The sequence below is a fragment of the Dysidea avara genome, chromosome 5 (assembly GCF_963678975.1).
Source record: "Dysidea avara chromosome 5, odDysAvar1.4, whole genome shotgun sequence".
In the NCBI taxonomy this organism is placed as follows: Eukaryota; Metazoa; Porifera; class Demospongiae; order Dictyoceratida; family Dysideidae; genus Dysidea; species Dysidea avara.
In genome coordinates this window covers 36,960,371-36,983,022 of record NC_089276.1, presented here as the reverse complement: position 1 = coordinate 36,983,022, position 22,652 = coordinate 36,960,371, and the positions used below count along the sequence as shown (strand labels likewise).

General features: G+C 38.9%; 1 protein-coding gene and 1 pseudogene across 1 annotated transcript in view; one reads left to right on the top strand and one right to left on the bottom strand.

Annotated features, from left to right (window-relative positions):
• Positions 1-852: 852 nt before the first annotated feature.
• On the bottom strand, positions 853-19,309 carry LOC136257003 (lipoamide acyltransferase component of branched-chain alpha-keto acid dehydrogenase complex, mitochondrial-like; annotated as a pseudogene).
• LOC136255239 (uncharacterized) overlaps positions 18,961-22,652 on the top strand; it is an 81,750-nt gene continuing 78,058 nt past the window's right edge. Inside the window, exon 1 of the mRNA XM_066047966.1 lies at positions 18,961-19,514. Within this exon, the coding sequence (XP_065904038.1) occupies positions 19,448-19,514 (67 nt within the window). The 5' untranslated portion in view covers positions 18,961-19,447. The remainder of the gene's footprint in view (positions 19,515-22,652) is intronic.

Sequence of the window (22,652 nt, the reverse complement as noted above, 5' to 3'; positions counted from 1 at the left end):
TCTATCAGGCTTCATTGCTTAAACGTATTCAATAGCTATAACCAACATTCACACAAACTCACCCTGCCCTTTCTGTACTAAAATATTATTGCATTGCGGTTGGCGCAAGCCTCTTAATATTAATTACTCATTTATAACGGTCATAGCCACTAAAATGCTGCTGACCACCTTATGCAGGTTTTCTCTATAACAGCCACCAGTATATAAAGGCCAAATATATCTGGTCCCATGGTGACCATTATAGACAGGTTCCACTGTATTAGGATGACTGCTCTATTAGAAAGTATTGATTGCACTTTTTTGGCTGTGTCGCTGTGATTCAATTCTATGCTAAATATCAAGGAAATTGGTGAACTTTTTATATCAGTTTTTTATTGTAAGTGTGCAAAAGAGAGAGAGAAAAGAATGAGAAAATTTTTGAAGGCTCATTTCTTGGGTGATTAGGTTAAAATTTGGAATTTGGTATGTGGACTACTGTCTGCAGGAAGAGGGCATTTCCTTAGCAAACAAATTACTTAAATCATGCTATTGTTACTCCTGTCAATAACACACTGGTATAACAGATCAGCTTCTCGGGCCATATGACTAACTAGCACGTGTCATGGTTCATTTCAATACTACAAACAGATGATGACACATTACAACTTACACACAATAAGGAGACAAAGGACAGCGGACCACTAAAATGTGATTCTCCTTGTACCAAAATCTCCACATGTTCTACAAGGAAATCATACTAATATTATAATATCATTAATAATGTACAATTCAAAAACTAAACATTGTCTAACCACATCATATAAAATGGCACATACGCATGCACACACACACGTACATACGTACAAGGTGTTACTCACTTTGTGATCTCCTCTCACATCAATATCCCACAATTGGAAACACTACAGTTAAGTCATGTGATATGCTGGTTGTACAAGAAATGAGTAACTTACCTCCATTAACTTGACCAGAATTGCAGCATTTTTATGTAAATAAATAACATAGTAGTCCGCCTGCACGGAGATAAATATAATGGAAGCAGTTATGACATGTTCATAAACAAAGTTCCACAAGATAGTGGCAGGTATTGTATGAATATGTTATATGCTCAACCTTAAAAGGTAATTACAAACCATTAACAAAGGATTTCCCACATGACTGATTACTGGATGCCAGTAAACTACTCTAATAGAACATACACTTTGCTCAGTACTAGAATTGCTACTGTAAATCAAGCAGACAAATAAATTTATTTACCACTGGCTGTATTGACAAAATTTGAACGGACAAATTAAATATTTAACTGAACAAATCTATGCCATTGTTAATCAATGAGAACTACCCACAATGGAACTTGGTTGGGTATAACAATAAGTTACAGTTAATTCCATTGTATAGTAGAGTAAGCATTTGAGAATATTTTAGGGCCGTTGGACTCAGCAAGAAAGATATCACTAGTCCAGATAGAACTTGTGTAAGTACATAGCCAGCAGGTTCAGATGTAGTGGCCATTTCATTTCATTCATACACAAGAATTCAACAATTTAGTATTCATTTAAAATCACTTTGCTTCTGCTACAATTTTGACATTCCTCAAATCAAAAAAAAAATACTTTGCATCAAAATATATAATTTAAAACATTTTCCTGATTTGTGATAGCTACTATGTCAGTGTACTTACTGTCTTGTTAGGGATAAGTCCTTCACTGCATTCAGTCAAGTTGTGGTCCACCAACTTGGCAGAACTGTAAGGATGGACAGTAGAGTTAGCAATAACATTGTATGTAGCATATTCATCAAACAGCATGGTAGTACTGTTAAGTAGGGATCCCTCTCCCAAAAGTGACATGCACTGCCTTTAAAAATCATTCTAGATACATCTTACATGACGAAAATCGCATTTACTGAATAATATTAGTCCATCTAACATCAAACACAGCATTAAAAACAAGGAAACACTTGCAGGTGGCTGGAATTTTTTTTAAATTACTCAAACTCGAATTATCATCAACTTGCCTGACCACAGTTGTAAAAGTGGAGGCCAAACGAAGCAGCGCATGGCCACCGTTTTATGCCACAATAACAAACGCACCAGTGGAACGTGTCTTTTGGCATTCCAACGAGTGTATGCCATCTGCACCTTGTCTTCCCTTTATCTTACATCACTGGTCTCCATATTTCTTCATGCAATGAAACCATATTGAGGCATTAATTATCCCTATCAACACTTTCCTTGAGCAGCATATTAAGATGCCACAAACTTATTCTTATTTAAGTGCATAATGACGGTCTATGGGCCACACACCCTTCACTGACGTGAGTCGAAGAACTCTAAACCGTTCAGAAACAAATTTCAGCAAGTAGCATTTACGTTTAATGTTTAGTTCAATACATCTTGATGAGTTTTAGTCCCATGCGTTGCTTCAAATGGAATTTTTTAAACTGTTGTACTTTTGCTTTTATGGCTCCGCGAGTGAATGGCGTCTCAAAGCCATGACTCTTGCTCTATATCTCACAATTACCTTAGAAAGCAAAGATTTTAATACCACACAGACCTGGGTAGGAACGATTTAAAAATACGCCATATGTTTATAGCGCTGATATCTACTTCCTGTGGGCTGTAGACGCATGAAATAAGAATAAGAATAAGAAGAAGATGGAGATTCGGGGTGATTTTGGAAATATTAAAAACTACCAAAACCACTTCCCTTCTGCTTTATACTTCCAGGTCAGTCTTTACAACACTAGAGAAGGTTTTTGAAACACATAAAGCCTGGAAGGCTGCTTTTGGCATGCGTTCTATTAGAGAGTTTTGAAAAATTTTGCCCTGATCCCTATTATGAACCACTATCGTGGCTCATGATGATGTGGGGGAGGCCAGACAAATGGTATTTGGCAGTTAATTACATTATGTGTTGATGGTTTAGTGGTGGACACATGCCAGCCTTAAAGTAAACTGTGAGGTTATAAGGTTTGTATGAAGTGCCAGCCACTAGTCTCAACTGCATAGCAGTAATTAAACGCATTTAACCCTTAAACCTGTTACGGCATGGCTGTAAACAAAGCACTATAACTTACGAATCATTCTTACTATGGCTACGTAATCAACACCATTTTATTCATGATTAAAATGCTACCTAGGGTTTACCCTAGCATGAAAGCATGGGGCCAAAATTATCGTTACGCAAAATAGCTTCACTATAGAGTAGTTAATTCGTGTCATCCATAATGTGGGCATGTCCACATTCAAAAATGTGCTGAAATGCACTGTAAGACTACAGTTCTCATCCTTAAGCAACATTTCCCAACTTGAAGAATGGCAAGGATACTGAAATGCCTTCATTTGAGTGTAACACTTCCAACTTGTGGTAATCATCACGTGAGCATTATTTTCCCACAATCAATTTTGGTCTGAGCTTGTATAAAACAAACAGAGGGCGGTACCACCACCTCATCCACATCAAGACCATGCTTGCTTTGATGAAAGTGGCTTGCTCTTTTAGAAGTGCAACCACTTTCCCAGGATACATTTCAATGTACAGTGTACATTTAGATGACTCCCTGTAATAGATCTCACCTTTAAAAATGAAACAACTGTTCAATTAGAGGATGTAAGTCCTATTAGGGTAACTGTGCATATGAAATGGACAGACTTATAAATTAAGTATCATATATGTGACCGGATCTGTGAAAACCCATCATAATAGCACAAGCCTAAATTTCCAGTATAAAGCATTGAAAACAATAATTGGTGAAATAGTTGCGTATTGTTAAATTTTGTAAATTTGTGACTAAATTTGACAAAACAAGGCTTCGACGCACAAAGCTTTGTTAGGAGATATGGCGATTTTAAGGAATCATTGTGTAATAACTTCCCAGTGCCTACAGCTGTGCAAACAAAATTTGCACCAATTGTTCATCTGTTCACTAGCTATCACTGAGTGGGTGTATGCATTTCTGATACCCAAAATTTGCCCTGTTTTGAGCAGCTTTTTTCGAGCGGGTAATAATATCACAGATGGTAGTAATAGGGTGGGAGGGTGGGGGTGGACGGTGGTCTTAATACACGGGTATAAAATGGAGTAAGAAGACGATTGGAATCCAGAGGCCAAGTTTGGGCTCTCCATGGCCCTCCATGGCCCTCAAATTACTCCAAATTGACTGAGAACACTATTGGCGAGCTCTCTGTGAAGTCCCAGCTCACTACACACCATTATCACAAAGCCATGGCCATTTAATGGTGCCAATCTCACACTCGTGGCTTTGACAGGGTCGGAAGAAAGCTGCTACAGAAACCAGACTTGTCAGTGCTGAAGGAAGTACAGTGTGAAATATGATAGTGTATTAGACCAGCAATCCATTTCTGGTAAAATCGTAAGTTTGATTTTGTGTGTGTGGAAGCCTTGTTATGTGAAATCCGGTCACATTTTTTGAATGCCTCTTTCTTAGTAAAGGAAGGGACTACCAATAAAAACCTGGATATCATCTTATTCGCCTACTCAAGAGGAGTTAGAAAATCTTTGTTTTGTTGCAGTAGACCCAAGGATACGCACATTATGAGCGTTTGTTTACGCGACGTTGAAGCGATCGTACGCGATTGATTTTTCTTCACGAATCTCGCCTTTGCATCCAGTGAAGAAAGGTGATAAAAGGACAAACTTACCCATGAATGATTCCTCTATTCATGGCAAACACGATGGTGAAGATTTCAGCCCAGTACGTCTATCTTTTCGTAAGATACAACCGTTTTAGTAAGCGCCTGTAATTTATTTTCCCAATACTTGCTGTACAAACTGATTTTTCTGTTGTTGCTGCTTCGTAGGTCTGTAACTCCGAAAGTTATTGGCATATGAGGCTGAAACTTTGCTAGAGAATACACTTGGCTAAGTAGATTATAAATATTTAATAAACAGGAATTCGGAAAGTGCACTATTGTGTCGGGTTTTCGCAGATCCGGTCACATATTATAGACCAAGGTTCTCTTGCATGTTATATGCAAGCATTTACAAGCTAGTAGTTGAGTGGACTATAATTAGAATAACAAAATTTACACATCATGTATGTGCCTATAACAAAGGAATAACAGCTAGTGGGATATGTTTGTTGGCATGTCAACAGAAACATTGGTAGAATTTCACAACACAATATACATACGTGTATCTTCCCAAATGCTCCAATAGCTACTTCAGGTGGTAGCAACATAGGACGAGCATATGTCCCACCAATCTGTGAAAGAATCATACTACTACCTTATACACAGGACTAGCTGACTCACAGCTCCAATATTGGATATAGAGAATGTCCCACCAGTGAGATCTAGCGGTCCCAACTTGCCACGATGAGCAAGATCAGTTAGTCTGTTCATATCATTGGATACTTCCAACACACTCTTAGCCTGTGTAGTGTACGTGTGTCATATGACTCAGTGTATGATAATAATGTAACATTAGCATATCACGAGAAGACAACACAGTAGACATAGCTGGACTACGATTATGACACTTCTGTTAGCTGAACTACCATTCAGTTGCTACACAAACACCCAACGTTTTCTTACTATACAACAAACCAACAAAGCCTGAGTCTCAATTCACTTATTGAATACAGGTCCACATGTCAGGATGAACTATTCTCTTAACAAAGTGCTGCACAATTTTAACATGAGTACATGGTCCACTGAATACATGCTTCCTATAAAGATTGAGGAACAAACAGAACAGTGAAATGCTCTAAATGAAACCATGAATGCACAAAGCTGATTATAAAGGCAAGTGGCAATGCAATCTTTATGTGTTATACATACGTATAGCAATTATGACAACTCTCTCTATCCCTGCTAAAATCTCACAACTAAATATATACCTGATGTGAAATTTATTTTGCAATCAAACAAACTAGTTTTATGAGGCAAGTTTGTGGTGAGTACGAGCCTTTGAGGAGAGCTAGGATTAGAGGGCTACACAGTATATACCAAGCTATGTTGACCTAACAGATCTGCTTCTCCAGCTCATTTGCTTGTATGATATATGTAGGCACACAGTTTATTGTAACTGTGAACATACAGGTATCTAAAACCTCCATACAGTAGCATAGTCTAAGCGCCTTAAAAGTGCAGGGGCACAGACTCATTGGAACCCCAAAAGGCACATCCCACTGGCGAGTTTGTTGCTGTGGAATAACATTGTGGCTGTGCTCTGCTTCGTTTGGCCTCTAGGCTTGTGACCGTGGTCAGTGAGTGAGGCAGACCAAATTTCGAGTTTTGGTGACTTTTAAAAATTCTATATCTAGCCAGCTGTAAGTGTTTTCTTGTTTTTAATACTACATTTGATGCTAGATGGACTAATATTATTCCATAAAGGTGATTTTCATTGTGTAAGATGTTTCTAGGCTGGTTTTTAAAAGGCGGGATTTATGGCAGCACGCGTCATTTCGGGAGGTCCCTACTTAAACAGTATGGTAACCATAGATCAGTTTCCATATCTATGACTACACTTTGAGTACAGTATTTCTCTAATAAGCTATGTACGTAAATGCATACTCAGTTTTGGATTTCCAAACACACCAAATATTAAGACAGTATAGTTTAGTAGGGTCATCCCTAAAGTGAACAGCACCCACCAAAATGGTAAATTTTCATTTAAAATTGCCAAACTTTCTGATATTTCCGTCCTGTCCTTAGACTGCAGTTGCAAGGCTAGAGGGCAAATGAAACAGATTTGTTTACCTTAATACACTCCTTACCAGAAAGTGTCAATACAGAAAATTAACACATTGATATGGTTTCCTGGCATGCAGAAAACAACCATTTAATTGAAGATACACCTTGTAAAAGGAATTGGAAGGCAGTGATTTGTTGTAACCATGAAAGGCACATCCCACCTGTGAGTTTGTTGTTGCGGCATAAAATGGTAGCTGTGTGTTGCTTGGTTTGGCCTCTAGTCTTACGAGTGTGGTTAGTGAGGCAAGCAGACCAAATACAGGCTTTGACAATTTAAAAAATTTTATATCTGGCTGCCTGTCAGTGTTTCCTTGTTTACTGTATTTGAAGTTGAATGGAGAAAGACTGTTCAGTAGCAGTGATTTTTGTCACTTATGATATTTCTATGACGGTTATTAGGTGTGGAATTTTTAACAATGCCTGTCACTTTAGGGGTGAATCCTACTAAATACAGTGGAACCCCTCTTACCAGACACCCCTGAATGGCAGACAGCCTCTTCATAATGGACAATTAATAAAGTCCCAAATGCAACTTCCAATACCTGTGTGTATTATTGCCCCCTCAATAGCGGACACATCTCTACTCCGTAAACCGGTCACTGCACAATTCCCAGACATGGCAACCACTACAGTACAACACCTCACTAATCACGGACACAAGTAACAAAAGTTCATTGTCAGTTATAACAATCAATCGAAGTACATCATGTAGCTGATGCAGAAAGTGCAAGACAAAGTGCTGAAGTCACAAGAAGCCATATGAATACATATAAATGTGCTGTTGTTAATTTTCTTACCCAGGTCTTCTGAAAATAGTAGCTGGTGCATTTTAAGAATAAACTGCAAACTACATAATCTGTATAGTTAACCATCTTGATAACTAATCAAATACAGAGTAATCTGGATAAGTCTTTATGGGAGCATGTATAAAATTTTTGTGGTGCCTAATTGTCTGGATAGTGTAGTAGAGGCCACACACCATAGGTAACCCATACTCAATAACATCACTTCTGTTGCTATTAAATTGTATCTGGTTCACATGGTACCATAACCCATCTTGCTCCACCACCTGGAAATATTTTAGAAAAGCCCTTAAATAAGGACACCTCCATATAAAGGACATAATTCATTTCCCCAATGGCGTCTGTCTTAGAGGGGTTCCACTGTAGTTCTACTGTACTGTTTGATAACTCAGCATCTAATAATTATGTTGGAAATACAATCTGTACTGTATGTATATGCACAAGTTAAAGGAAAAATTAGGAATTTTAAGTTCAATTAGGGATCATAGGAAAAAAAAGGAAAACAAGGGAGGTCACCTACACCTGCAGATATACTAGTGAACATTTTATCCCTAATTCAGTCCCCAAGACCAAGACTGAATTTGTTCACTAGTATATCTGCAGGTGTAGGTGACCTCCCTTGTTCCCCTACTTTTTTTCTATGATCCCTAATCGAACTTAAAATTCCTAATTTTTCCTTAAACTTGTTTGTTTACTTTTTTGTAACATTATTATGACTGGTGAACCCATGCATACCGCATCAAAAGAAAGGATGGTGCCAGTTCGTCTGAACGTGCACCTCAGCTATTAAATACTGCTTCGAAAGTGCAGTGGCCATTATGATTCGCTTTCAGCTACATACGTTCAGCCCGTTACACAGTGCTACAATCGAAAAACAGTAGAAGAAGTGCCTCTGCAACAATCCAGTCACCACGAAAATACGATTCTCACGCCCCCAACTATATAAAAAATCTCAATTGTTGCCTCAAAAGTGCAACAGCCATTACGCTTCGCTTTCAGCTATGTTCAGCCCATTACACAGCGTTACAAATGAAGAACAGTGTTAGAATCGTCTCTGCAATCAATCCAGTCACCACAAAAAATACGGTTGATTCCCGTTTTCAAACATACTGTAGAGAAGCCATGCATCGCACTACCACGAATCGACATCTTGGGCTATCAGCAAAAAGAAATGGGACACAAATGAGGACAAAGGTAACTTAGGTAAGTCCATGATGCGTGCATTGTACGTACTGCGGTATGCCAAAAGGAACATCTCGGGATGAAGCGATGTTGAACAGTGAAAAAATCAAGCTCGTAGCCTTAGTCATTATTGAGTTACGGTTGCCTGAAGGCATCAGGCAGGCAGTTAGCCAGTAGAAAATTCCATTGAGTAATTTTTTTAAAAATTTCGTAGCAATTTATTGGAAGCCTTTAGGATCATACTGAAGGCTTGGTTATACCTAAGGTGCTAGGATGGAGTTGTGAAGCTGGTTTTTGCGATGATTTTTTTAGCCATGAAAACCCAAATCTCTTAATATATAGTACTACCGTACTGTATGATACCGTGTGCATATACATATATATATATATACAGGGTATGACTACAACATGTTAGAGTATCATTACCTGAACTGATTTGATGTTGGGTACCACTAGACCATCTTGTGTATCTACAGCAATACCAATGTTATGTGATGCCTACAGGGAGAAATAGCACTTTTCTCATACATTCACAGGTAAATATTCCAGACAGTATTTTAAAATACTATAATAGTGTAATTGTGAAACTGTGTATTTAAAAAAACAAAAAAAGACAGTATACAAGAAATAGTTGTAACATATCCATGAGGTTTGTGTCTGATTTGTACACACGACACCCGAGGTCTGCAGGCCCGAGGGTGGAGTGTTTACAAATCAGATACAAACTGAATGGGTGTGTTCTAACTGATTTGTAGTATTGGGTGTGTGCAGATCAAAGGCGTCTATTTGTAACATGGAAGGAACAAGAATGCAAGGTTAATATTGGCTACAGTACTGCTAAGCGTTGTGTACAAGGAACAATTTTACTCACTAATTACTGTCTTGATGGTTAGTTAATGAGCCTTATCCACAATGACGTTTTATGACATCACGAGAATAAACATGGCCGCGATAGTTGGGGGACTGTTATACAGGCGCCTATGGAGAAAAATTTTAAATTACTCATATTTCAGCCAGAAAAGAAAATATCGAGTTCTAAACAACAGGTACAGTCAAGTTTTATATAAGACATTACGATGAACGAGTTTTGTCGCGTTTCAATTTTTTTTTCTAAATAGCGTACGTTTACAATAGCTTTTGTTACTTCGTAACCATACCTGTCAGTTAATGGTCGATATCTCCATGCCTAGCTAAAATGTGAGCGATCGAAAATTTTTCTCCATAGGTGCCTGTATAACAGTCCCCGAACTATCGCGGCCATTTTTATTCTCATGATGTCATAAAACATCATTGTGGATAAGGCTCATTCATTGTTAGCTAGTTTATTCATTGGTAGCACGTTTGTTATGCAAGAGTGAGGTGCCATCATCAATGCCAATTAGCAGCACTATAATAGTCTTGGTTAGCTTAATTTATTGGTGAATGAGCCTGTGGTAGATGCCAGGCTCAGCCCAGCGGTTGTGCTGCTTCCCACTCATTTGGATGAGTGCAGTATTGTTTGTTTATTTGTTCCAGAGCAATTTATCTCCTTGTCAGTCCTTGATGTATTAGCCTAGTATTGTGACTTCCTGTGTTGGTCTGGTGTTTGGTTTCATTTGAAGTCTTGAACTAATTAGTGGCTAGACCGTGTGGCCAAAAGGAGGTACTTAGCCATGTTACAATTATTTTACAAAACTGGAAGCAGCCTTTGATCTGCCCGCGCACCATACTACAAATCCTTTCTACATGTACAACATATGATAGACTAGTTTAGCTGGTCAAACCTTATAGGTGATGGAGCTGGCATCAGCAGCTGCCACAGCATTCAACATGGGGAATGACGAGAGGGCATGAGATAACGCCTGTAATGTGAAGCACTTGATCATAACAGAAGTATGCATAATCCATGGATGATTTCATACACTATACAAATACATAAGGCATGCACACACACGCGCGCACGCACACACCCACACACAGAGTAAACTATGTACGCTAACTACAAAGATACTAGGGCTGGAACGAATCTATGAATATACCTTTTGGAGTGGAGCTTCTTTCTGAAGTGTCAACGAAGCTTTGTTACTAAGTATAGGTTAGGAACCTAGACTGAGGCTCTTCGTGGTTTTAGAAACCGAGCAAAGTGAGGTTTCTAAAACACGAAGAGCCGAGGGCATGGTTCCTAACCGACTTAGAAAATGCGGGCATTATTTAAATAGGGAGTCTGCTTAAAGTACAGTAAAAGCATATTATACAGGCTTGAAATACTGACGGGCATTAAATAGAACTCCACTATATTTCTGGAATTCTTCTAGCAAACGTACCTACAACGTTATAGTCTAGCTCCCATAATCGAATTGGCATAGGTGTACTTATAAAAGGAATGGAGTAGGTCAAGCTCTGTTGGTCTTTGGGCTATTAGCCTGTATATGCTTTGCAGAGTATGCATAGCTAATCAATGATCGAAAGTGAGATTTGCAATGCTGAGGTCTATCTGCTAGCGGGTTTCTAACTAAGTTAGTTAGAGACCTGCTAGCAGGTTTCTTCATGGTTTTTAAAGACCTCATTATCTGCCAAAGATCAAAGCATACTATGCATAGCATTTTCTAATGTTGTGTTAATACCTAATGAACACAGTTGATGGTTATTAGAGCATACACTGTAGTGGGAGCTCCTACACTTGTTATAGCTCCAGTACAGTACAATCATTGTTTGTAACTACAACAAAAATGTGTAAATGGCAGCTGCCACAAGGAGCAAAAGACTTGGGCAACAGGTTTGACATGATAGCATCCATGGTAATGAAGGTCTGGAGGAGTAAAGCAGCATTTGAATATAGTGAAACCGAATGAAGCTTTGAACTATTTGTCTCAGCCCTAAAACACACACACACTATACCACACATGTGTGTGCATGCATGTACATGTACATACATAATTTATACCACAAACACACACATACAAACACATACACACACACACACACACACACACACACACATACAAACACACACACACACAACACACATACAAACACACACACACACATACACAACACACACACACACACAACACACCTTAATCAACAAAGGCATATAAGTAAACTTCATTCCTTGTTGCTCAAAATCTTCTTTCACTAGTTGACGTAATCTGAAAAGTAATACACACACACTGCTGTGTCACAATATCACTATTCCAAAACTACAATAACAATACCTCTACTCAGAGGTATGACCAATACATACAACCACTGATGGGTACATGTATGTAGTAGTGATACAGCAGTGTAGTGGACTCCATCTACCAACTGTTTTGAAGGCCATCTATCAAAACTTGTTAATTTTTATATTTCAAAACTGAAATACTCCATTGGTGTAATGCAAACACCTGCTTGTTAAGGCAAAGAAGTTTTGGCCTATGGGTGACCAGCAGGTTCTACTGTATATTAAACTGGGTGAATAAAGTTTAAAGCATTCAAAACAAAACTACGTACGTGCCATACCTACAAAAATTTACTGAAATAACTGTTCTAATAGAGCATTTTGTCAACTGTTCTATTTGTAAGTTTGTATGTGACTGGCTGAGCAAACGTCAGTCATTACGTACATTCATTTTATTGATCCTCTGTTATCTATAGTAACAATTAAAAGCAGTGGATGACTTACAAACTTTCAGTCCTTAATGATTAATGCTTTACAGTTGGAACAGGAATTTTGCAAAAACAAGGATCTGAAATAATTCTCACCTCACTAGAGCATCCATGTTGATTTCATCACAATAACCAAACTGGGGGATTTCCCCTGATTGTGTCATAGTCTTTACCATTGTTCTCTTGTATCCTTTTATGGTGATAGTCCTGTCCTCAGTTAATATGGCGACCTTTGGCATAGTAATGGGTGAAGTGTCAGTGGGAGTAGCTGCTGGTGAGGGCGTGGCTGATGGTGCAGGAGCTAAACACAAACAAATAAACAAATATCCATATGATCATCACCAGATTGTATACCAAAAGCTGTTCTAATAGAGTATTTTGTTAACTGATCTGCATCCATCAAGCGTACCTTCTATTAAAGTAACAGATCAGTGGGTTTCATTTATCCGACAAAGTCATATATCTGAACACTTTCACTATTGAACTGGCACACAGGTGAAAGCCCAACTGTACTGATAATCATTTAGGATAAAGGTATTTAAGTGATACCACCATCAGTGATTCTTAAAACAATATGGTATCTGAAGCTCAAAGTCAAATAATCTCACTGGGTACCATTATTAGAAGCTAAGTCTTGTATATCACAAACTGAGTACCTACCATTATCCAAGTGCCCTTAGTGATGGACAGACTCCTCAACCTGACATAGCTACTAAATGAATCACTATCTTGCATTATGTGGTTTCACTCTCTAATATACTGAAGGTTCTCTTTGTCATCTCAACTCCTCTGCTCACCTTTCAACATTTCCAGATGTCTCAATACATCTTCCTTTAATACTCGACCGTCTTTACCAGTACCAGTTACTTCACTGATGTTAATCTGTAAAAGTATTCTTTTTAATTTCAGCAATGGAAAGGGTGGCCCCTGTTCACCTAAGGTGTCCTGACTGCAAGGAGTCTAAATGTGTGTATGGGATCATGGACAAGTGTCTTGAATATAATCAAGGTGTCCTAAGGTGTACTCATTTTGGGGTCTATAAACACATATACTGCCTAATAAAACTTGAAAACTGTGGCCCATAGCTTCCTGGATTACAGCAGGCCTCATACCCACTAGCTACATGTAACATTAATTTTACTAATCCCATGCACTCACATTATGCTCATTTGCGATCCTGCGTACAGCTGGAGTAGCCTGCACTTAGTTGCCATAGCAGCAGGTGATGCTACAGGAGCAGGAGCCACACCCACTTTGCTTTGTGCAGCATCAGAAGAAGTGTCTTTACCAGATGAACCTGAAGGTACGTAACAAAATGACAGACATGGTTGCTTGACCATGTAGTTTACAACAGGTACATCATGTGACTGGGTCTGGGAATATCAGTCTTATTGTCTGTGAGAACAGGGTTGAATTTTCACCACAACCATAAAGAGTTACATGAACATGCTATGTATTAAATTTCACAGTCAAAACCAAACAGAGTTAAGTCTGTTATTGCTGGCTGATATTTCTAAGCCAGTGGCGAGCTGTATGAGCAGTTTAAAGGATTGGTGGACCTTCGTGGCCAACCTGTGGCTCATTGACATTGCAGTCACCCATCCTCCAAAATAAACCATGCTGAAGATGGCTGGATGTAGCTCTATAGTTCCATTGAGTTGGATAAAGATCCTGCACTGTGAATTTCCATCGAGTTAAGCCAGTGTTTTACTTTGAACTGCCCATATTTTCACAAAGTTTAGCCCTATGAAACCCTCTTTCATTTTATAACAACTCTTTGCATCAGTCCCTATTAGAGATCACCTGATATGGTCAACTACTAAAATAAAAACTTAGCCATTGACTACTTGAACAGTAGAAGCTATGGAAAGCAAAGAATTGATATAAAAGGGGGAAATATGGTACATAATTTTAGCCTTGTGAGTTCCATCCACTGTACAGTATAACCAGCATTACTAAAGAGTGATAAGGTCAGTTTCCCAGAGACAGTCAGATCATGGAAAGGTCACCTAAAAAGGCAACCTCATCTCTCTATGTATACAGTTGACACAAGTGGGCTGGTATTGTAACCTGAAACCTCATAGTTTACTTTGGCAGGGATATTGTGGTCACCACCAAACTATCACCACATACTAAAGACCTGATGTCTGGTTTCCCTCATAGCATACTTAATATCACATTCATTTCATACCCATATATCACCCAGCACTAGTAGTACGTATGTAGAGTAAAATTGTTTCTTTGGTCTTGTATATATATTAAGGACAAAAGACATTACAACATAGTTCTAGTCACTAAGCTCTACAGTAGCTGAGTTGTACACATTCGAAGCTAGTATGTACTTGTGTAGAACAGTACAATACTATCAGTGCTATCCAGTGTAGTGATACATACTACAAATTAGCATGTCTGTAGGTGTAGTATTATGATACTGTAACTATGGTAACATTGTTATCACATAGCTTTAGTGGTTGGCCCGTAAACGCTGAGATATATATAATAGTTTTACTTCAGTTCATCAATTTAACAAAATCACTCAACCAAGGAATCACAGAACACACACAAACTCACCAATCACGATGGCAGAGTCATCATCTTCCAGCTCAATATCCACTAGGGGATTCCCCACCTTGGCTATGTCATCAACCTCATAATGGATCTTACGTACAACGCCATCATAACGACTGGTGATCTCCACTGCAGCCTGTGGCATAGCATAATATGTTAATTAATTACTGTATGCATGGAAATATGTAAGGGAGTCTAATAAAACTATCGCTTGGACAACTTTGTCCCACACATTACATGTACAGTACATGACAATTGACTACACACTGATTTTATGTAACTTCCAACCCAGAGGGAGGACAATAGGGTATTCCAATATTGAAGAAGGTATCAACTACTACAACTAAATTGCATGAAAAGCTTGGGGGATATTTTCCCAGGTAGTGCATAAGTGACTGTTTGTGGGTGTGGCTGTAGTAGTACCTTATCACTCTGCACTTCACAGATCTTATCAAACTGTTTCACAACATCTCCTTCCTTCACATACCTAACAGTGATATCACAACAGAGTGACTACACACATAGTTCTGCAACAAAAGGTATTTAATAATGTATCTGTTTAAAGCTCTGATTGCCTTTAATAGTATCACTTCTTTAGTTTTATGTGAATATAATATAAATACATACCACACACACACGCACGCACGCACGCACGCACGCACGCACGCACGCACACACACAAACACTAAACACACACACACAAAACACTGACCATTCCAACACTTGTACTTCAGCTATACCCTCACCAATATCAGACAAGTTGAATGGTATCACCTTTCCACTGATCACTACATAACAACCAACACATTTATCAGTTAAGTCATGTGAACATGACAACATAAAAATGTATGTCACTTAGTTAACTTTTGAGTGTTGCTTGAATTTTGTACATTTGGTTAGTAATTTAAATGGTACTTGGATACTCATTATTGTGAATTGTGCATCCGTGGTCGTCAAAGTCTATGGTGCCACATGAAAATGAACCAATAACAACGAATTTGAATGGGACTTCTTGCATTTGATTAGGACTCCTTGCATTTGATTGGTTATTTTAGTCCAATAAAAAAAGTTTTATGACTACGGATGTGCAATCCACGATAAGATCAGGTGATTCATTTTTTTTGTCAGCTCACATGATATGAAATAATTGCAACTTTGGTTGATATTAAATAGTTTTATATAGTGGGTCCTCTGGGTCTGATCTGCTTTATAGAATATTCAATTCTGACCTTGGATTGGATTATGTGTGAAATGAACGACTACGTGGAAGTGTATCTTGGTGTTTTATTGTAGCACTGCAGCAGTCCAGTTAGCCACACCCCACTTGTACAAGACTGTCTGTAGGCATAAGCTGGAGCCATGCCCATTTATCATTAAGGATGTGTTGCAGTCTGCAGGTATGCATGAAGCCAATTCTGCTGCTACCTGTACATTAACATGAAGCCATATTCACTAATTGATCAGTGTACTGTATGTACGTGTCATAGCCTTGCAGTAGTCCTGTTGTCTTGAGCCATGCTCGCTTACTGTCAATGTGTGATACTGTCTGTAGACATACAAAACTTAGGTAGTATGAAGTCATACCCACTAATAGGATATGTGTATTGCTGTCTGCTGACTGACATGTAACCACATGTAATAATACATGTAAACTAGTTATTAATTACAGTTTTGTTATCATATGCAGTAAAACCTCATTAATAGGGCAGCTTATGATAAGTCCCTGTTAGCGAGGTGGTCATATTACAGAAAATCTCATAAATGTGACCATAAAGTAAAGTGGCCATATTATCGAGGCTCTCAACAAACCAACACCCCACTAGTTGCTGCAACGACATAAACACACTACGAGTTACATCACAGTGAAAGGTAGGAATACTATTTCAGCATTGCTTGAAGCATTACAGCTGTGAAAAGAAATTTCCAGGCACAGCTTTTGGGATAGGCATACTTAGGAGCAGCAACTTTTGCAGTGATACCTTGACTTATTGAGCCAGTATACATTGTGTTAGTTTGGTCAAGCAGTATGTGGCCACTGGCCTTATTAATGAGGTGACCCTATTATAATGGATTTGGAAGACACATCTGTACTTGCTGGACCTGGCCACTATAACAAGGTGGCCACAAAGTGACATTTCACTGTAGCCACCCTAACATCCAAATATAGCTCTACATGCAAGCCTTGGTATCAACTAAACCCAAGTCAGGGGAGCTTACATATAAGTACTGAAGGCGTGAAGGAGCATGATACTAATGGCTTCAACATTTGTTTAACAAGTCCATATAAGGCTCTCATCCTATATTCACTATGTGAGTGTCACACTCCTTTTGTGCCTAGCAGTGTTTATGAGCTCCTGTTATCAGATCAGCAGTAGTGACCTGGTTTCCACCCTGTACTGCTACTGAAAAAGTTGTAAATTGTCAATGACCTGGATATCACGGCTACAAGTAGCTAGAACTTGACTGTTGACACTAAAAATACTTTGATAATATAATAAAGGATTCAACAAATAAAGCATTGCTGCTTACATCTTCCAGTATGTCACCTTTACATTGACAGTACAAAACATTTCGCCAGCACAGAGTACATACAGTATGTGACCAGACCTGGCGTAATCTAACATTCTTTGAATTCTATACTATTACATGTACCTATTATACGTACTTGATTTGTGCCACAGGGAGGGGTACTATTTTTATTTGCCCAAAAACAAGGATAAAGCCTTCAAATAGTATAGCACTGAGGTACTTGCACTACAACTTGCTATTCCATAATATTACAGTGGAACCTCAAATTATCCAGGTACCTCCATTGTCTGGATAGCCAAAATACAATAATGAAGTTTGGGTTAAATGAAAGCACAAGGAAGGAGCCTAAGCGTTGCTGTTTACCTGTTAGGTCCTTAAACAAAGCACTCATGGTAATATATGTACAAGTATTCTACCCATTGTAAAACAATGCTTCACATTGTAAAATTAAAGTTTACACAATTACGTATGTCGGATAATTGCAGATCAGGTCACATACTTTCAGGGGGTATGACACCAACCATGCCCTTCAGTAAATCAATAATCAAGGAAGAAATTTCTGCCCAAGGAAAGCTGATTGAAAACCAGTCAGGAAAACATATTAATATAAGCTCACAGCAACCTTAAACCATGTCTTTTAGCCCCCAGAAATAACAAACTCTACCTCATGTGAACATTTAATCAAATCACTCACACACATGCGCGTGCGTGTGTACAAAAATTCAAATCACACAATATGCTATTGTGTGTGTAATTGTACCCCTCACTTATTTTGCCCTCAAAAAACAAGAGGTAGTCACTACCAATAGACCTGTACAACCATCTGTGACTGGGACCAAAATCAAATATACAAGAGATAAATTAGCACTGAATCAAGTGATCAAGACATCCTAGAAAGGATTAAGCTAGTTCAGAAACAAAACAAGAATTTATGAAAATATGGCTAAATTATCAAGCAATCAAGGGTGTTTTTAAGGCAAAATCAAGAGATAAAGGTATATTCTCGTCAATCAAAAACCTTGATCCTGGTTGTAGATGGTTCTGCAGGACTATTGGTAGTGACCACCCTTTGAAAAAAATGACACCTGTCATGAGGAGTTAGAATGATGTAACACAATCCCCCAAGAGACTTCACACATCCAGGAATAATGATGCAATGGTAATTCTCATGCAGCTCCCCTCAGTAACATCATTCAAACACCTTCTCTGAACTACCAGAAAGTAAAACACGATACCCAACAAAACCATACCTGGGTTAGTATGAAACTTCCTCACCAAGTTAACACTGGAGTATCCAGTGTGGTACGGAATAGTGGATAAGGTCCACTGTAAGTACGAGATACGGTAAGGTCACTCACTATTATTCCTACAAAATTATTACTAACCTTTAGTAATACTTCACTACTGGTGAAATACTTTCCACATTTTAGAAACACTGGTCGCGTTACTACTCTCCTCCAACACTGCATCATTCGCTGCTTTGTGCCTAGTGTAAACCCACAATCGATTGTTTACGACTGAAAGGTGCCGGAGATGTACGGACAGTATACGATCGTCTGTTTACGATTTTTAGACTTCTAGCACGAAGTCTGTTATTTAGCTCTATGTATAGACTAAATAGGCTCTACTCTGAGATGTCTCACAAGTTATTTTAAAAATGCGAGTATTAAATAACTGCCATGATCAGCCACACCCTTTGTTAGTCTCGCCCCCGAGACTAACCCTTTGTGTGTTCCGGACACACCGCTACCATGTTAACCATCTTTGTTAGTAATCCACTAGCTAGTAAATGTGTGCTACTTTTACATAGCTGGTCTGGCATTGATCACCATACACAGGCCCCGTTCAGTGTTATCATAAAACAAATCTATGAACAAATCTATTGTGGGTTTAGCTCCTGTACATTGGAATTGGACCCGCTATTTTTGATTAGTTTATAAAAGAGAGTTTATCACGTTGCTGCTCACATTACAGCGATTACTGTGACGTATTCAACAGATTGGTGTTGATCTCGGTGTTGGACATGGAAGCTGACTCTGGAGGGACTGGTTCGCGGACAGTGACACGCCCTCCTACGGAGCAAATTTCTGGTGAGATAATATCGTGATTATTTCACATAATCTCGTGACGAGCATTGAGTCTATCCGTAGTTGTGGCTACTGTATCAAGCAGATGGTATTTTCAAATTTATAAGGCTTCTTTTGCATTGACTGGCTTCTTATTATTTGTGGTTAGTTTCCAGTTTCATTCATTCAGTGAGGTCTCGATCTGTAAGGATAAATCAAGTTTGATTAGCGATCCTAGAAAAAGTGTCGATTCGTGGTAGCAAATAATGGTGATAGTGTCAACGTTGAAACCGGGTCACTACTGCTGACCCGGATTACCCACTGACCCGGATGTGACCCGGATTAATTAAAGCCTAGACGTGTTTCGGCTAGTCTCGGGTGAGCGAACCAGTCTACATTTTGAGCGTTCGATTCGTGTTGTAACTTCAGCCTAGCTGTAGGTTGAAGACCAAAAAAAAAAAAGAAAAAAAAAAAAGGTCTTCACCTACTGACAATAGCTACCCCTCACCATAGATACCCTCAGTTTCGTGCTACATACTGCACTTACTAACAAATAGGCGTGGCTGAGCATATGTTGGTGATGCGATAAGTGGGCGTGGCTCACGAAAGAGCTACGCTATAGCGTTTATAAGTTCCACGTCGTCAAACGAACAATTTCGTTTCTCACGTGATCCAATCCGAGTCAGACCCGGATAAATTGTAAACCGGGTTAGACCCGGATGACCCGGAGAAAATGTGACCCGGATGACCCGACCCGGTTTCAACGCTGGATAGTGTGTATTTTCCATGGTGACTGGATTGATTGCATAGCTACTTCTCCTACCATTCTTTGTTTGTAATGCTGTGTAATTGGCTGAACGAAAGCCACTTCACTTTCGAGTCAACAATTGATAGTTAAGACACACGTTCAGATGAAAAAATTAACTCTGGCACCATTCGGATCATAGAAAAAAGAAAACAGTAGAGGTCAGGTCACCTATATACACCTGCAGATATACCAGTGGACATTTAATCTGTCCACTTGTATATCTGCAGATCTCCTTTTTTGTGCTGTCAGCAAAAAGAAATGTGACATAAAGGAGGACAATGCATTCTGCATATGGCGGAACCTCTCTTATCCGGGAAGTCTAGTACAGCAGTTTGCGTGAACCTTGCAAAAACTTATTTGAATAAGACTCATGCATGTATTCATACTGTAGTGAATTGTACATAGACTTTGTACCACCTGACACTCAGCTGTGAGAAGAAGTGATTCATGTCCTTAAACATTGCCACCATGCAGGTACCACTAAAACACTTGCAGCTACTTTGACATTCAAAACTGCAAATTCCGCTAGCGCAAGCGCCATTCAACTGGCAAATTTCTTTTGCTAGATTCACGCAAACCCCGCTGTGCATACTACTGTCTGTACCTCAGAAATGTCTGTAACTAAGAATTCCATACTAAACACATGTAATGTTGTTATTGCTATGAGTTAGTGCTATTCTGTGGGCAGAGGAGGAGTCACTACAGAACAGTTTTGGTCACTCCCCTGGGCTGTAAATATGTATTATCACCTATAGCAACCAAATGGTATTAAAATAAACAAGCCATCTAACAGGTAAACAGCAATGTTTAGGCTACTTCCTTGTGCCTTCGTCTAACCGAACTTCTTATGGTCAATAGATTATAAGCCACATGATTGCTTCGGGCATTCTGGATGACAAATGACGAGGGAGGTTCCACTGTACTGCGGTATGCCAAAAGGCATCTAGCAGGCTAAAGCAAAGTTGAACAGTAAAAAAATCTAGTTCGTAGCCTTATCATTATCGAGACATTCTTGTTTGAAGGCACCAGGGCAGGCAGTTAACCCTCTCAGTCATCGCCACAACCGCCATATGGTGCCGGTTTCGATAACAACAATAATAAACACATGTACAACTCCGTTGGGTTATCTGGGTCACTGGTCTGACCTGCTTTACATCCTTTTGCTGGCAAGAAGTCAATGTTAAGTATAGGATCATGTAGAGAAGATTCCAGATCTCAATCAGCTGTTGTGGCTCCTTTGATGCATGCCTAGATTATATGTTAGTCACTACTAGGTCAGTGAGGCCACCAGGTCTAGGATATTTCTGCATTTCACAGAGTTGTAAGGATTTTCACTTCCTGTATTAAACAGACTTTAACCTTCTAATAGGTTCCTAGTAGTATATCATGTCAGTAATAAGATAAGACAAGATATCCAGGTTTGACCCAGATTGGATTACATGTGACATTATTTAGTTTGATGATGTGGAAGTATATCAGACCACTTGTTGTTGATTTTATGTTTCAGATTCCCTCCCCACATTGCTATGTATCACTGCCTAAATATCAACACTTTTATGACTTCCAAGCTTTTACCATTATTCCGTCATTGTGTGACAGTATGGTTGTATGGATGTATACATACTGTAGCCAGGCATATATAAAGGTAGGCAGGTGGTTGTCAGTGAACAGGGTTCTTCTTAAGGTAAGGGATAGTAATGGTTTAGGCTAATTTTCCTGATTTGTTGAACAAGAAGTGGCCTTATCATGTCACAGTTTAGTCCTGCTATAGCCCAGCTTCTTTATTGTGTTCTACAACTACAATATACCGCTCAAATGCAATGTTGTCTCATGAGTGTGAGCAATTAAAAATCTACTAATAAAGAGCATGGCACCCATTTCTCACTAGTATTCATCCCATTTCGGATGAATGCTTGTTAACAAAACAGGTGCCACACCCTTTAATTAGCGAGTTTGTAATCACTTGCACTCTCTTGAGATGATACTGTATCTACGTACAAATTCATGTCTGGTGGGACCATTCTTACTAATCAGTTGTTATTGTACTGTGTGAGTCATGGTCTATTCTTGGGACACTCTGCCCACGTTTTGGGAATGTGTGATACTGTTATGTAGAGCCATCAGTACAGTGCGTTGAAGTGCATGAAGCTGTTTGTCACACCCACTAAACAATAAACTCCCATATTATCATATAGCTATTCGCGTGGATGGACATCATAGTTGTTATACAGTAGATCGGTGGGTTATGAAATTTCCGTGTGATTACATTCTGGAGTATTTTAATTTCAAAAAGTCCATACGAAAATATTTGTGACTGGGCCTGTGAATACAGGGAATGTAGGCATGTAAAATTT